Raw genomic sequence first — 18157 nt, forward strand, 5'->3', positions numbered from 1 at the left:
TCCAGATTTCATCCCCATTGAAAACCTGTGGTACGAATTGAAGAGGCTAGTCCAGGAGAGCCGACAAAGAATATCTATGATATAAAACATTCTAGATCCTCCTGGCTGAGATAACCAGTTTTCTTCATAAAATGTCCTGGTAGGCTACCTCGTAAAGTTCATGATGGCGTCGACCTTAACAATGCATAGATGTAAAAGATGTAAAATATATCACTAGCCACTTTAAACAATGCTACTTAATATAATGCTTACATACCCCACATTATTTATCTCATATGTATACGTATATACTGTACTCTATATCATCTACTGCATCTTTATGTAATACATGTATCACTAGCCACTTTAAACTATGCCACTTTGTTTACATACTCATCTCATATGTATATACTGTACTCGATACCATCTACTGCATCTTGCCTATGCCGCTCTGTACCATCACTCATTCATATACCTTTATGTACATATTCTTTATCCCTTTACATTTATGTGTATAAGGTAGTAGTTTTGAAATTGTTAGCTAGATTACTTGTTGGTTATTACTGCATTGTCGGAACTAGAAGCACAGGCATTTCACTACACTCGCATTAACATCTGCTAACCATGTGTATGTGACAAATAAAATTGGATTTGATTTGATTTGAGGACCATCGGAAACAAAATATCCCCTTAACATTAAAGACGCACCACCATAGTTTACTGTCGGTATCAGGTACTTTTCTACATGCTTCTGTTTTTCATTGCCCATGAACCCACACTGGTGTGTGGCCAAAGAGTTTTCTTTTCATGTCATCTGACTATTCTGTATGTAGGACTGGGCTAAGATCCCTCCCAACATGTTCTCCAATCTAACAAAGCATTTTAGAAAAAGGCTCAGAATATTGAAAACAACATGGGTGCCAATCATTTTGACCCCTATCTTTTTTAGATTTTTTACAAATTATGTGTGAAACAAAGTCTTTCTCTGAGCAATTGTATTAGTATAAAATAATATATATATATTTTTAAATGCATACGGTTTAGCTCAGTATTTGAATTATTTATTTTATACACTATATTTGGCTGATCTTCATCAAGGATGCCAATAATTATTGACTTGACTGTATAATAATCAGCACTTCACTCACAGATATAATAAAATCCATAATTATTTATAGGCATTGGAGAGTCTATTCATTCAAAACATGCTATTACAAGGCAATTGATGGCTATTAGACACCAATTCACTCTAGAATTAGGCCTGGTTTAAACGATCTAAAGCTTTTTGGCTCTATATATTAAAGCAATTATTTTTTCCCATTGTTGTTAGGGCATCGACCTTATAGGAATAATGAATGTGGCAGGTGCTAGTTTTGTTCTCTCTACTGTAGCACATATGTAACCCCAGAACCCTTGCTGTAGATAGCCAGGTTGGAGCTCAAGGACAGCCTTGCATCATTACCACCATGAGTTGGGATTGACATTTAACCTGTTAATTCACCACTGTGGTGAATGCCTGCAAAGTGGGAAGGTCACCCAGATTAGACTCGAATTAGATACATATGACCTTTATCTCTCTCAATTAAATGACATCCAAAAGGCTTTATTGGCATGGAGTCTAACTACATAGAATCATATTAAATCTGACAACGGAAATGAGATCTCGCCCTTGTGAGGTCTCAATGGGAAACTGTTTTGATAGTTACCCTGACTATTTCTATGGCAAATCATAATTTATTCCTCTGCAGGTACCAGACTGATGGTGTTGTACCGCAACCTGGTGGATAATGTGAGCACTCTCGCTTGTACTGCGTCCTGCACTGCAGTAGGTGTCAGTATGTTCTTCTTCATCCTTTTGAAAAGTATCTTCAACCTAGGGGAGAACCCGGAAGTAACTCGTTTGTTTAGATTATTTGCCAGCTTGGTCTTGGCAACTCCAGGAGTTACGTTTTTGCTTGTTTTAGAAAGTGTAGCCTGATAGAGTAGTTCAACATAGCATCGTAACATGAATAAAACAGAGAGAGGAATCATGAGCTCATTGCTTGTTGTTGTGACTGTAACCTGTGTCCTCGTTAGCCGAGCAGAATGTCTCACTAGTACTACGCCAACGCCATTGAATTGTAAGATACTACATTTACATTTAAGTCATTTAGCAGACTACTATTCCTACGTTTTTGGCTACGAAATGTATCAACAGCATGGTTCAGTCTTGTCATTGCTCGTTTCATTTATTTGTTTGTATTTTGCCACTTGTAAGGTCTCGATGGCTAGCTAGCTAACCATAACTGAAATGCGTCATCAGCTAACGTTAGCTTGCTAGGTTAGCAAAAATCATAAACTTTGAGTTGATGTGACATGCACAATTGTAGGCAGTATGGCGACTTAGCCTAGTTTTAAGCACGGCACAGCTTAGAATGCAAATAAGAACACACATGTCCTTTCATTTCAGCTTGCAAAACCTTCTCAACGTGTGACTCATGCATTCAAAACCCAAAGGTAAGCAGAATATTATGGAACACTTCCTATTTGTAAAGCGTATACATTATAGCCTTGGCTACTAACTATAGCACTCAGGCTATGTTCAATAAAACAGTATATATATATATATTAGTTTATTTGTACCATTTTGTCACATCATTGAACGTCATGTCCGAATCCATTTGAGCTACTCTACAAATAAAGGCAGATAATTGATAGGGACCTCAACATACGATATTATCACGATACTTAGATGCCGATACGATATATATTGGTGATTCTCATTATTCCATATCTATTGCGATTCGATGTTCCAAACATATTTCTCACCATATGTCTGCTGCAGAGGGACAAGAGAGAGACATGAGAAAACACGTTTTGATCAGTCATCTAAATAAAAGTGCTGTAAACAAATTGGCTCCCAATTTAAAAAGATGGAGAACACTTTGAAGGACAAATACTGGAGTTTTGCTGTAGGTTCAGCCGACTAGTTCAAAAGTAATATAGTGATATTGTAAAAACAATGCAATATGATGTATCGTCAAAAATAATATCTTGATATGTAATTATCAATTCCCCACCCCCAATCACTAATATTAATACATTAAATTATGGACACAGTCAAGGACATGGGTGAAGGCTGGGAATAGGTGATCCTGCGCATATCAACTCTTTGAGAATTGAAGTATTAGGCTCATTTCTATTTTATTTGACCTTTATTTAACCAGGCAAGTCAGTTAAGAACACATTCTTATTTTCAATGACGGCCTGGGAACAGTGGGTTAACTGCCTGTTCAGGGGCAGAACGACAGATTTGTACCTTGTCAGCTCGGGGGTTTGAACTCGCAACCTTCCGGTTACTAGTCCAACGCTCTAACCACCCTGCCTTGTCTTTTCTCAGTGCCTGTGGTGCATGACCAACGACACCTGCACAGACTACCCAGTGAGCTACATTCTGCCTCCGCCTGCAGTGTGTAAACTGTCACAGGCACGATGGGGAGTGTGCTGGGGTGAGTGAAATGAAGTTTTACACGATGGGACCTCCCATTAGACGACCTGATGTGGGTGCAGGATTTAGTCCCACCCGAGCAAGAACACACCTGATTGTACTAATCAACGTATTGTTTTGTTTCATTTAGACATGGATTAGTGTAATCAAGTGTGTTAGTGCTTTGCTAAAACAAAAGCCTGCCCTGTACCCACATCAGCCCATGGCGGGCCACATGCTTTGTTGGGTGTCTGTTCAGGTCAATATAGCAACAGATTAATACATAATAGTACATCTGAACTACTGCTGACTGGATGTTATTTTTGTCACATTATTCAATGTAAACCCTAGACACTGCTGTGTGTGTAAAGCCCAGGAGGCAGGGCAGTTTCTGAGATACTGGAAAAGGGCAGGCTTGGCACTGACGATCATACCAAGCTCAAAGTCGCTTAGGTCACTTGTTTTTCCCATTGTAACATTCGAACAGTAACGGAATGCCTCTGTCTGCCTGCGTTATATAGTAAGACACTGCCACGTGACTCACTGTCTGTAGGAGCAATCCATTTTTGTGAACTGAGTGGCGTTCCTAATGAACTGGCTGCTGAGAACGTATTCACATCCCTTGACTTTTCTACATTTGGTTGTGTTTGTTAAAGGCTGAGAGTTTGTCACTGGCCTACACACAATACCCCATAATGTCAATGTGTAATTATAGTGTTTAACCTGTTTTTTTTTGAATGACCACCTCATCTCGGTACCGCACACATGCAATTATCTGTATGGTCGAGCAGTGACTTTCAAACACAGATTCAACCACAAAAACCAGGGCGATTTTCCAATGCCTCACAAAGAAGGGCACCTATTGGTAGATGGGTCAAAATAAAATAAAAAGCAGACATTAAATATCCCTTTTGAACATGAAGTTATTAATTACACTTTCGGTGGCGTATCAACATACCCAGTCACTATAAAGAGACAGGAGTCCTTCCTAACTCAGTTGCCTGAGAGATTGGAAACTGTTCAGTGACTTGAAAACAGTTAGAGTTTACTGGCTGTGATAGGAAAAGTGAGGATGGTTCAACAACATTGTACAGTAGTTACTCCACATACTGTCCTAATTGATGGAGTGAAAAGAAGGAAGTCTGTACAGAATAAAAAATATTCCAAAACATGCATTGTGTTTGTAACAAGGCAACAAAGTAATAGTGAAAGAAATAAGGCAAAGCAATTCACATTTTGCCCTGAATGCAAAGTGTTATGTTTGGGGCAAACCCAGTACAACACATTACTGGGTACTACTCCATATTTTCAAGCATAGTGGTGGCTGCATCATGTTATGGGTATGCTTGTAATCGTTAAGGCTGGGTCAGTGTTTCAGGATAAAAAAAATAAACAGAATGGAGCTAAGCACAGACAAAATCCTAGAAGAAACCCTGTCTGTCTGTTTCCACCAGACACTAGGATATGAATTCACCTTTCAGCAAGACAATAACCTAAAACACACTGAGTGTAGAAAACATTAAAAACACCTTCCTAAAACATTAGGAACAACCCCCGGTTTCCCCTCAGAACAGCCTCAATTAGTCTGTGCATGGACTCTACAAGGTTTCGAAAGCGTTCCACAGGAATGCTGGACCATGTGGACTCAGATGCCTCCCACAGATGTCAAGTTGGCTGGATGTCCTTTGGCTGATGGACCACCACTCTTGATTCACACAGGAAACTGTTGAGCGTGAAAAAACAAACAAACAGCAGAGTTTCAATTCTTGACGCAAACCGGTCGCCTGGCACCTACTACCCCGTTCAAACACACTTAAGTCTTTTCTCCTGCCCTTTCTCCATCTGAATGGTGCACATACACAATCCATGTCTCCAATTGTCTCAAGGCTTAAAAGATATTCTTTAACCTGTCTCCTCCCCTTCATCGACACTGATTTGAAGTGGATTTAACAGGTCACATCAATAAGGGATCATAGCTTTCACCCAGTCGGACTATGTATTCCTAATGTTTTTATACACTCAGTGTACACTGGAGTTGCTTACCAAGACAACATTGAATGTTCCTGAGTGGCCCAGTTACAGCTTTCACTTAAATCGGCTTAAATGTTACGGCAAGACTTAAATGGCTGTCTTAGCAATGATCAACAACCAACTTAACAGAGCTTGAATCATTTAAAAAAAAGAATAATGTGCAAATATTGTACAATCCAGGTGTGCAGTATGGAAACATGATTAAAGTGACCAGTGTTAATTGACTATGTACATAAGGCAGCAGTCTGTAAGGTGCAGGGTAGAGTACTTAGTGGTAGCTGGCAAGTAACAGTGACTAAGGTTCAGGGTAGGTTACTGGGCGGAGGCTGGCTAGTGGTGACTATTTGACAGTCTGATGGCCTGGAGATGGAAGCTGTTTTTCATTCTCTCGATCCCAGCTTTGATGCACCTGTATTGTCTCCGCCTTCTAGATGGTAGCGGGGTGACCAGGCTGTGGCTCATTCAGGCCTAGTAGATGTCAGTCAGTCAGCCAGCCTGCCCCCTCTGGCTGTTCTGTGTTGATTAGAGCCACCCCACTGACTGATCCACACAAACACACACACATACTGTGGCTGCCTGCTGGAGCTGCCTGCTGGGGTTCTGATCATAGGCCTCTGGGCCACAGATGACAACAGCATGGGGTGTCTGGCTGGTTTCTGAGCATGAGGTTAGATTCCAGGGCTAGATACTAAGGAATAACATACATTCCACAGTGTTATGATCATTTTTATAATAAAAGAAGAGATCTATCATTTTGTTTTGGAAAAAAATCTCCCTGCCACAAATATTGGCATAATTAATTGAGAATGCAATGTTTTATGACTTGAGAATCTGGAAACAACCATTTTTGTCCAAACTAGTTACTAATCAGTTTTAAAAGCCTTCTGAACTTGTGACTCATGCATTCAAAACCTAAAGGTAAGAAGAATACTATGCTACAATTCTTGACCAACATTTCTTTTGTCCAAACCAAATTGAACAAGTACAAAAATCTTGGCATAAAATCCCATGTGTAATTTGAAAAACACACCAGCAGGTGGCAGTATTGTTTAACAAAGGTGCATTGTTGAATTTGTAGTCTGAGTGCCAAAACTGAGCCTTTCATATCGCTCAATCACAGGCTGGTACTGCTCAGGCTTATTAAATAATACTGCATATCTGACTTTCTCAACTAATCAGCATCAGTGCAGTCTGTGCACCCCTCATTTGGATCGGTCTGATTCCTCATGGGTTTATTAGTCATATACCTACATATTGATAGAATAAATGCATAATCACATTAATAATGAAATGTTCTCTTCATCCTCGATAAAGGATAGTGTGTTGTGAAATTCACTTAAAATGTTAAATAACTTTGAAGCATGTTATTTGTTCAGATCTTGACCCTAGACCTTTTCTCTCTGTTCCAGTGAACTTCGAGGCCCTGATCATCGCCATGGCAGTGTTAGGCGGGACCATTATCATCAGCATCACAGTCTGTTGCTGCTGCTGCTGTTGCTGCAAGAAACGTCAATCAGGGTAAGACACGAAGTGATGTCACCAAATTGCCCTGTCTAATGTTAAGGCAAACTTTCAAAGAATGGCAAGGGCTTTATCAGGCGGTCTTGTTCATAATCCTAGGAAAACCTCCACACTAACCATGTCTTTCAATACCTCAGACTCCTCATAAATGTGCTGATATTCTGCATATCTTTGTGTTACATCCAACATCAGATTATTCAAAATGCAAATCTCTATTAACATACACAGTCCGTGTACAGTGGTTACACCCTTTTATTAAAACAGTTAGGTGCAGTGCTGGATGCTGATCCTGCCCTGCTTGTTATGCAACGCTAGGAGGAAGGAAGAAGAAACTGTCACTACAAAGTGGAATGTTTTAAAACGGCATGTCAATCAAATGCTTGCTGGCCTGACACCCTGATTGGCAGCCATTTAAATGCAGCCGCTCTGTGCATCTCAATCATCTATCCTAACTAAACATGAAGACCGTGAAGATGAAACAACATGTCTGTCCGAAATGAAATTCCACACAGTTCATATTTCTCACCTCCCAAACATTGGAATGCCTCTGCATATATTGGCATAATGATTTGTTCCATTTTAAGATTACATCCAATTAACAAAGATGACACCTCTCTCGTTTCCCCAGCAGAACCTCTCACCTGTCAGAACCTTTCCCCTTTCCAAGCTTACACAACAGCAGCCTCACTTTTGCGTTAAACACAAGCAGCAGAATGACAGGATACAGGATTACTTCTTGTTGGCAGCATCTATGCAAAGTGAAGAGCAACAGCCGTTCTATACAACAGAACTTGCAGTGTTATTGTTGACAAGGAATACCAAGTCTCATTTCCACTTGGAGACAGAGTATATCATATACTGTACACGGACAGTGTGTTCATAAGACCAGTCTGTGCTCGTGTGTCGCTGTCTGTAAACCGTGATGTTTCAAGGTGATTGTAACGCTGCCTGTGTCTCTGTCTGTTAACCGTGATGTTTCAAGGTGATTGTAACACTGCCTGTGTCTCTGTCTGTAAACCGTGATGTTTCAAGGTGATTGTAACACTGCCTGTGTCTCTGTCTGTAAACCGTGATGTTTCAAGGTGATTGTAACACTGCCTGTGTCTCTGTCTGTAAACCGTGATGTTTCAAGGTGATTGTAACGCTGCCTGTGTCTCTGTCTGTAAACCGTGATGTTTCAAGGTGATTGTAACGCTGCCTGTGTCTCTGTCTGTAAACCGTGATGTTTCAAGGTGATTGTAACACTGCCTGTGTCTCTGTCTGTAAACCGTGATGTTTCAAGGTGATTGTAACACTGCCTGTGTCTCTGTCTGTAAACCGTGATGTTTCAAGGTGATTGTAACACTGCCTGTGTCTCTGTCTGTAAACCGTGATGTTTCAAGGTGATTGTAACACTGCCTGTGTCTCTGTCTGTAAACCGTGATGTTTCAAGGTGATTGTAACACTGCCTGTGTCTCTGTCTGTAAACCGTGATGTTTCAAGGTGATTGTAACACTGCCTGTGTCTCTGTCTCACCAGGCCAGACAGAGATGAGGAGAGGTTTGCCAGGAGGAGAGAGGAGATCAGACAGCGTGCTGATGAACGGTACGGATTCATTAGTTATCACACCCTCTGCTTCACACTGGCTTTCAAACCACTACGAAAAGATGCCCCATTTTATCAACACAATCATTTGTGTGAGCCCACACTGTTAGTTGCTTAGATTTATGGGGAGGTGCTTGTATCTGTTTCAATTATCGAAACCACTTCCCACAGCTACCTAGTCAGATTCAGAGTTTTCTACTCTGTTGTTGGTGATCATCTATGGAGACGTTCTCTGTCAGGGTTGGGGATTTGAACAGTTGGTGAGCTGTGCCTGCGGCTCTTCAAGCAGCACCGTCCCCAGGAGAAATACTGTGTGTGTGTGTATCCCCAAACACCAACCGAGAGGATTGTAATCACTGATTCCAGCTCTTCGTCTTCAGCAGCTGCACTTTGATAAGTGTGTGCTGAGTAGAGAACGTGCTACTACATAGTGTAGTGGTAGAAATGGGGTGCTGAGCCACTCTTCCTCCTACACTGAATCACTCCCTTTACATAAATGTTTTAGCCTTTCTTTACATTTCTTCCCGCCTGTCATCCACCGAGCTTGATGTGTTGTTTAACGTAGTGAGCAGTCAGTCATGCAGAAAGACAGTCGGTACAGTAAGTTTATCATGTCACGTGGTGTACTGGGGAGTCTTGGCTCACTGTGTTTCTGAATTAAACCAACCTCTGTGAACCTTTCTTCTATCAAGCCAGGGAATGTAGAGTATATTCACTCAGTCAGTTCCTGGTGTGGATAGTCTGTGTTAGTGTACTGACCTACATAGACAGTGTTGGTGTTCTGATGGGAACAGAGGACCCAGGCCTGTTTTCGGCACCATGGGAGAGGAGGGAACCTCTAGAGAGCTTACAGCACATCCCCAGAGTCTGCAGATGGAGAGGTTAGGGCACAGCTAAGAGCTCTGGGCCCTCTGTCATCTGAGCTACAGATGGGGAACATTCTACAGAACAACTAAACAGACATAAGTTACCACATCCCCACCATCTAGACTCCACCGACTTTTACTGTATCTCTATGTTGGGGAATGTCCCATTGAAATACACAGGGTTTAGGTTATCAAACCAAGGGGTTTTGGGAGGTCTACGACGGCGTTAGAGAGCGAGTTTAGAAAGACAGAGTGCACTTGAGTCTTTGAGATTGTATTCATCCCTTTCGCTCTTTTTCATTTTCTACCGGTCGCTCACTTGTTGCCTTCGTGCATGGTTATGTGGGAGTCAGGCAGCTGAGCGGGAGAGAGGTGGGGGAGACAGATGGTGGTCAGGACAGCCTCTGCTCCTCTCTGCCTCTCAGCCTGCCTGCCTCCACTGATTGCTGCTCCCCAGATCACTACCTGGCATTAAAGAGCCCAGACTGATTTACACTGTCTGTCTTTGTGTGGGACTGCCACTGGGGACCCAGTGAATTTACGTCCCTGGAGGGGCCAACAAAACAATCACACCCACCACCCCTCCCCGCCTCCTTTGTGTAACCCATAAAGTTAGAGCGATGGCTGGATGGCAGGCTCCTCAGCCTGCCCTGTGCTCGTATTTCACCTACTGCTGGCCATGCCGGTGTAAAACACAGCGTCTTGTTGTTTACGAGCCTCTATCAGGGGCCGTGGGGAGGTAAACAATGACACTAAAGCCGCCTTAAATAATGTCAGGTGTCTAAAGGCTTAATGCTGCCACTTTAAGGCATGGCAGCTTCGTTCAACAAGATTGAGGGTGGAGGCAACTTTTTGTTTGTAGAGGACAGATATAGATGCCACTTTAAGGCATGGCAGCTTCGTTCAGCAAGCTGGAGGGTGGAGGCAACTTTTGGTTTGTAGAGGACAGATATAGATGCCACTTTAAGGCATGGCAGCTTCGTTCAACAAGATGGAGTGTGGAGGCAACATTTTATTGGTAGAGGACAGATATAGATGCCACTTTTGTTATTGATTGCTTTTGACAACCATATTTGATCTCCATGACTGCATTCCATTAGTTGACTTGATAAGGTATTTGCAGCTTGGGCAAAGGTCTTCCATTAAGCGGGGCTCCTCTGAGGAGGCTGGGGGACTATGGTGCAGCAACTGTGAAGTGTCACTGGTGAGAAAGCTGAGGTGCTAAAAGCAGCAGTGTGAAACAACATGTAACAAGTTTAGCAGAAACTCCCACTGACTAAGTACGTTTACATGCACAATAATAATTGCATATTAAAGTGATTATGGCAGTAGGCCTAGTATGGCAATAGTCATGTAAACACCTTAGTCTGCTTAGCTTAATCAGCATACGGTCTACATCGAAGTAAGCATACGCCGATTATAACACTTGGTTTTCTACGCGATCTCTGGAATTGTTAGGGCATGTAAACGGCTTAATCCGTGTTCCATCGGTGTAATTGATCTGCAGATGTGCCAGCACCGGTAGCACAAGCCTCCCTCTTATGCACGAGTGACGTGAGTTTGGACAAATTGAACGTATGCTTTTTACATATAAACTTTATGTCCTCAGAATCAAATAGTCTTCGGAAAAAATAACATGGTCGCTGTGGTAGAACTTTATTTTGTTTGGCGATTTTCTGCATTTATCAAATGTCTCGTTCAGATGTGTCCATGTAAGGATTATTTGGGAAATCGTTCTTCTTGCAAGACATGTCAACGTTTAAAACAAACTATTATATTAATCTGACTATCCTCAATAATCGTATGATTGTGTGCATGTAACAGTGCTCACTGACTGGTGGTTTATCAAGTATGAGGCTTGTATTCACAATCTCCTTCATTACCCAGAAGTACTGACTGAGAAGACTTTATAAATCCTTCATTACCCAGAAGTACTGACTGAGAAGACTTTATAAATCCTACATTACCCAGAAGTACTGACTGAAGACTTTATAAATCCTTCATTACCCAGAAGTACTGACTGAAGACTTTATAAATCCTTCATTTCCTAATGTTCATTATCCTGCGCTGTGTTCTTCTGTTAGCGGTTTATTACATGTTCCAGTGTTGCTGATTGTCATGTTACTGTTAGAACATGACTAGCGTTGTCCTCTACTCTGACAGGAAGGTGGAGAGGAAGGTGAGGCATGATGACATCCGCAAGAAGTATGGTACGTATCTCCCTCGCTACATGTAGAAGTTAAATATCATTATTTTAGCTAATTTTTTTTAGGATTCACATTAACTGTTGCCACAGCATCAGCTACTCTTCCTGGGGTCCACACAAAACATGAAACGTGATACAGAACAGCTCAAGGACAGAACTACATAAATGTATACAATGCTATGTCTCAACTTTTTACGAGCAACTTATCGTGAATCTAATATGAACCAAGGACTCCCTCTAACCTCTTATGAAATTAGACCTAAGATACACCTCCTCATAACCTGACCCAATGACCTTGCTCTTCTTCACCTGATATGAAAGTCTTCTGAGACTGTACATTTACATGCCTCTTACTGTTCTGTGACCTGATGTGCTTAACTTGGGCGTAATGGGATGAGCATTCAGCGTTCATTGTCCTCGATCCATAGGGCCGTCCATTTCCATATTTTCTAGGGTGTTGCTTATTGAATTTCCATCCTCGGTCACGTTAATGCATTATTCAGCGTAGTGAACGTGTCCCAAAGCAAGCCAACGCAGCCCACATATTGGTTACTCTACCTCAAGTCTCTCGAAATCAATTCTTACACGATGCGTCACACTTTGGATGTCGGATACTGGGCATCTCATTACCGTCTGCATGTTAATACAGGTCAGCACAACACACACAGATCCCCATGTTGAAACATTGATACAGAAACACAGGCCAACTCGGTCTCAGGTCATATCTTGATTCGGAATACTTTAACAACCCGTAAGGCTTGGTTAGCTGATTTATTCAGTATGCCAGACAGTGTAGGAGAGAGGGGGGAGCAGAGAGGTGAGGTGACTAGGAATGAACAGCAGTCTGTAGGGCAGAGGGCTCCCTGGGGTGAATAGGAATGATGGGACATATGAGCACTGCAGTCAGTCCCAAGGTTGACTGAAATGCGGGTGCGATTCTTGGACTTCCTGCTTATTCCCTTCTCATTCCAGGAATTATCCAACGGGTTTTTTTTTGGAAAATGTAGAAATTTTGGGAAAGTCACTGGCATTTTTCAGTCTATAGGAATTATGGGAGTTATGAGACAAGCTGGGTAGAGTGTCCCTGGGGTCTGATACTGTGACCTCTGCTCTATGCTAGGCCTCTGACCCTGGGACTGGAAGGAGGGGGTTGTATGAAGACATCTGCTTCTGGTTAAGTGTGAGAGGGGGGTAGCACAACTCTAAAGCCCTCTGAAAAGTGACTAGAGAGCACATAGAAAGACAGGAACCCCCATTGCTCCATATTCCCAGTGAATATTTCTGTTATTGACGCGTTGTCAAGTTTGAGATCTTTCCGTACATTGCCTTCGCGTTCTTGAGGTGTGTGTATGTGTTAACATGGTTCTGTACTATTGGTTGCAGTTCCACATCAATTGTGATTTTCTTTATGGACAATATGACAGAGTGATGGATGGTGGTCTCCTTCACATGCCTCCTGCTTACTGAAGTCTATGTACATTAGGGACTGCTTGGCATTTGTCTGCTACTCAAACGAGAGGTGTGTGTGCGTGCGTGTGTGTGTGTGTGTACGAGTAGGTTCTGCTTAATGTCTGAGTTAGGTCAACTCAACGTCTGTTGCATTTCAGGAGGACCAGACTCACAAAGTGTAAATCTCTACCTGTGTGTGCCTTTTCACTCAGTCAATTCTCAAAGATTAAACAACACCTAGTGACCTGCACCACATTCCCATCTCGGCAGCCTCTGTACAACCTTTGGCAGCCTCTGTACAACCCTTTGGCAGCCTCTGTACAACCCTTTGGCAGCCTCTGTACAACCCTTTGGCCGCCTCTGTACAACCCTTTGGCAGCGTCTGTACAACCCTTTGGCAGCGTCTGTACAACCCTTTGGCAGCGTCTGTACAACCCTTTGGCAGCCTCTGTACAACTCTTTGGCCGCCTCTGGACAACCCTTTGGCCCCCTTTGGCCGCCTCTGTACAACCCTTTGGCCGCCTCTGTACAACCCTTTGGCCGCCTCTGGACAACCCTTTGGCCGCCTCTGGACAACCCTTTGGCCGCCTCTGGACAACCCTTTGGCCGCCTCTGGACAACCCTTTGGCCGCCTCTGGACAACCCTTTGGCCGCCTCTGGACAACCCTTTGGCCGCCTCTGTACAACCCTTTGGCCGCCTCTGTACAACCCTTTGGCCGCCTCTGTACAACCCTTTGGCCGCCTCTGTACAACCCTTTGGCAGCCTCTGTACAACCCTTTGGCAGCCTCTGTACAACCCTTTGGCAGCCTCTGGACAACCCTTTGGCAGCCTCTGTACAACCCTTTGGCAACCTCTGTACAACCCTTTGGCAGCCTCTGTACAACCCTTTGGCCGCCTCTGGACAACCCTTTGGCAGCCTCTGGACAACCCTTTGGCCGCCTCTGGACAACCCTTTGGCCGCCTCTGGACAACCCTTTGGCCGCCTCTGGACAACCCTTTGGCCGCCTCTGGACAACCCTTTGGCCGCCTCTGGACAACCCTTTGGCCGCCTCTGGACAACCCTTTGGCCGCCTCTGGACAACCCTTTGGCCGCCTCTGGACAACCCTTTGGCCCCTTTGCCTCTGGACAACCCTTTGGCAGCCTCTGGACAACCCTTTGGCCGCCTCTGTACAACCCTTTGGCCGCCTCTGGACAACCCTTTGGCCGCCTCTGGACAACCCTTTGGCCGCCTCTGGACAACCCTTTGGCCGCCTCTGGACAACCCTTTGGCCGCCTCTGGACAACCCTTTGGCAGCCTCTGGACAACCCTTTGGCCGCCTCTGGACAACCCTTTGGCCGCCTCTGGACAACCCTTTGGCAGCCTCTGGACAACCCTTTGGCAGCCTCTGGACAACCCTTTGGCAGCCTCTGGACAACCCTTTGGCAGCCTCTGGACAACCCTTTGGCAGCCTCTGGACAACCCTTTGGCAGCCTCTGGACAACCCTTTGGCAGCCTCTGGACAACCCTTTGGCAGCCTCTGGACAACCCTTTGGCAGCCTCTGGACAACCCTTTGGCAGCCTCTGGACAACCCTTTGGCAGCCTCTGGACAACCCTTTGGCAGCCTCTGGACAACCCTTTGGCAGCCTCTGGACAACCCTTTGGCAGCCTCTGGACAACCCTTTGGCAGCCTCTGGACAACCCTTTGGCAGCCTCTGTACAACCCTTTGGCAGCCTCTGGACAACCCCTAGACAATGTAGCTATATAGAATACTACAATGAACCTTCTTATGATGGGATACATTTTTGCCGTTTTGTCAGGGAGTTGGTCAATCATGGTTTGCCAGTGCTGTGATAAGATATTGTGTAAAATAATGAATTTGAATAATTTATCTGCATTGTATGTTTGTTTGTTAGCTAGCCAGGCCGTTTTAGAGGAAAGATTCCATTAGTGTTTTAACTTAACTTCCAATTTGCCAACATTCCATTCGAACAATGCAGTCAATCCACATCATACACTGGCTGATATCAGTTGATGATAGGTCTTAGACAAGTTGTAAATGCAACCAGTACCGATTGTATCATTAAGGCTCCCGAGTGGCGCAGCGGTCTAAGTTACCGCATCACTACAGTCCCTGGTTCGAATCCAGGCTCTATCACATCCGGCCGTGATTGGGAGACCCATATGGCAGCGCACAATTGGCCCAGCGTCGTCCAGGTTTGGGTGTAGGCCGTCAATGTAAATAAAAATTTGTTCTTAACTGACTTGCCTAGTTAAATTAAAAAATACAAATATCATATAGTTTTCCAAGATAACAAAACATTTGACATTTGTGGTCTGTTTGTTAATATTTTAGAGGCTATTTAAACATAACATTTGTATAAACACCATTACAAACTGTATTTATAATTCTGACAGTATTTTAGGTAGACAAATTTATTACACAATTTCCGATATCACATCCCATACTTTTTACCTGCATATGTGAAGTCAGGATGACGCCTCTACTGCCATTCATTCCAATTAGACTCGTTTGGATTTTTCCCAATATGGTTGTCATTTTGACCACATTCTGGAACTTTGAGGGTTAATGTCTCTAGTAATTTAATAGGATCGCTATGCTCCAGCCATCCTCTGTACAACCCCTACACAGCCCAGTCATAAACCAACAGCTTCTAATCACTGTTTTTCAATGTTCCCCATATTTCCTTTTTATTTCTCTCTCTCTCTCTCTCTTTGTTTTTACAGGTCTTGTCCCTGACTCTGACCACCCATACAGCAAGTTTGAAAATGAGTAAACCAGAAACCTGTGTGAGAGTGAAGAGAAGTTGTTCAGATGGCTCTACTCTGCTCTATCCTTCTTTGGACTGACTATCATCCTGTCCTGCTGACTGTTTTATCTTAGAGAGCAGAGACACCCTACTCTGAGAGACACACAAACACCTATCTATCAGACCAGTCTATCATCATGACTCATCTAAATCAAACCTTTGCCCTCTAATTATTAAATGCAGTTTTTATTCATTCATTTTAGGTTTTGAATGAAAATGGTTTACAGTTTGAGAAAATGTTACGTTTGTCACACGATTAAAAAGCTTGAGGAAGTCTGTAATATTTAGTTTGCTGTTGGAGACATGGCACTGAGTGGAGCTTCTTAACTTCCTGCACATTCTTTGTATTTTTGTGAAATCTGATTTAAAGAGCCTTTGTTTTAAATGACTGTAATATCTGTGAGTTCGTTTGCGCTTTGTATATATTTCATAAACCAAGAACATAATCTATGCTCAATCTGATACATGTCCTAATAAAATGTTTCTTTCAACGTAAAATGTAAAATTGTAGCGACTTAACAACAAGCCTAAGATCACCATGCGCAATGCCAAGTGTCGTCTGGAGTGGTGTAAAGCTCACCGCCATTGGTCTCTAAAGCAGTGGAAACGCATCCTCTGGAGTGATGAATCACTCACCATCTGGCAGTCTGACAGATGAATCTGGGTTTGGGGGATGCCAGGAGCATGCTATCTACCTGAATGCTTAGTGACAACTTTGGTGGAGGAGTAATAATGGTCTGGGACTGTTTTTCATTGTTCATTCTAGGCCCCTTGGTTTCAGTGAAGGGAAATCTAAATGCTACAGCATACAATGACATTCAAGACGACTCTGTGGTTCCATCTTTGTGGCAACAGTTTGGGGGGAAGGCCCTTTCCTGTTTCAGCATGATTTGTGCCCTCGTGCACAAAGCGAGGACCATACAGGTTCATCAAGATTGGTGTGGAAGAACTTGATTGGCTTGCACCAATTCCATGATTTTGGAATTAGATGTTTGACACCCAGGTGTCCCAGCTTCTCCACCCCTTCTTATTCATAACCACACCCCAATCTACTAGATGTCTGGATGGGGTTGCCAATTTACTGCCCTGTATAGCCATTCGACATCTTAATGGCAGCGCTGCTGTAGAAAGTTTGGTCATTAAAGGGATACTTCAGGATTTAGGCAATGATGCCCTATATCTACTTCCACTGAGTCAGATGAACTCGTAGATACCATTTACATGTCTGTCTGGGATGAAGGATGTTGGGGGTAGTTTCACTAACAGATACCCATAGACTTCCAGTCATTGCGCTAATGCTACAATGAATAAAGATAAAACCTTTACATGTAAGTGTTGGTCTCATGTTTCATGAGCTGAAATAAAAGATCCCAGAAATGTTCCATATGCACAAAACGCTTATTTCTCTTTGTGCACAAATTTAGGCAGGTATAAGCTATACACAGTGATCAAATTTGCATTTTATCGATGGCAATTTGAATGCAGAGATACCGTGATGAGATTCTGAGGCCCATTGTCGTGCCATTCATTGCCACCTTAACCTCTTGTTTCAGAATGGTAATGCATGGCCCCAAGTGGCAAGGATCCATACACAATTCCTTGAAGCTGAAAATGTTCTCGTTCTTCCATGACCTGCATACTCACGAGACATGTCACCGATTGTGCATGTTTGGGATGCTCTGAATCGAGGTGTAAGACGGTGTGTTCCAGTATCCAGCAACTTTGCACAGCCATTCAAGAGGATTGGGAGAACAGTCCACAGGCCACAATCAACAGCCTGATCAACTCTGTGCGAAGCAGCTGTGTCTTGCTGCATGAGGCAAGTGGTTGTCTCACCAGATACTGACTGCTTTTCTGATCTACTGCCTTACCAATTCTTTTTAAGTTTATCTGTGACCAGATGCATATCTGTATTCCCAGTCATGTGAAATCCGTACAATATGGCCTTATACATTTTTTCAATTGATTGACTTCCTTATATGAACTGTAATTCAGTCAAATCTTTGACATTTTTGCATGTTGTGTTTATATTTTTGTTCAGTATAGTTCCCATTGGCTCATGAAACTTCCTCTAACATCAGTTAGAGACAAAACAAATGCTATGCACAAGTTCATCTGACTCTGGGGGAAGTAGATAAAGGGCCTCATTACTAAAATCTCAAAGTATCCTTATAACTTTGTTTAAACAGCTATAGGTACTTGATAATGCTGTTAGTAAAAAAGGTATATTGTAGATCTAGTCC

General features: G+C 43.1%; 1 protein-coding gene across 1 annotated transcript; it reads left to right on the forward strand.

Moving 5' to 3' along the window:
- Positions 1-1843: 1843 nt before the first annotated feature.
- LOC124005869 (pituitary tumor-transforming gene 1 protein-interacting protein-like) lies at positions 1844-16412 on the forward strand. Its single transcript, XM_046315497.1, has 7 exons — positions 1844-2099; positions 2429-2475; positions 3359-3467; positions 6886-6994; positions 8516-8581; positions 11611-11657; positions 15832-16412. Exons 1-7 carry the CDS (start codon positions 1985-1987, stop codon positions 15879-15881), a joined length of 543 nt encoding a protein of 180 aa, XP_046171453.1. The 5' UTR covers positions 1844-1984; the 3' UTR covers positions 15882-16412.
- Positions 16413-18157: the final 1745 nt, after the last annotated feature.

Source organism: Oncorhynchus gorbuscha, linkage group LG19 (assembly GCF_021184085.1).
Source record: "Oncorhynchus gorbuscha isolate QuinsamMale2020 ecotype Even-year linkage group LG19, OgorEven_v1.0, whole genome shotgun sequence".
NCBI classification, from domain to species: Eukaryota; Metazoa; Chordata; class Actinopteri; order Salmoniformes; family Salmonidae; genus Oncorhynchus; species Oncorhynchus gorbuscha.

Excerpts from the sequence above, each read along its gene's own strand:
- LOC124005869 (XM_046315497.1), top strand. The coding sequence starts at position 1,985 with ATGAATAAAACAGAGAGAGGAATCATGAGCTCATTGCTTGTTGTTGTG. Across the intron at positions 3,468-6,885 it reads ACGATGGGGAGTGTGCTGGG|TGAACTTCGAGGCCCTGATC; the intron begins GTGAGTGAAATG and ends TCTCTGTTCCAG. Across the intron at positions 8,582-11,610 it reads AGACAGCGTGCTGATGAACG|GAAGGTGGAGAGGAAGGTGA; the intron begins GTACGGATTCAT and ends CTACTCTGACAG.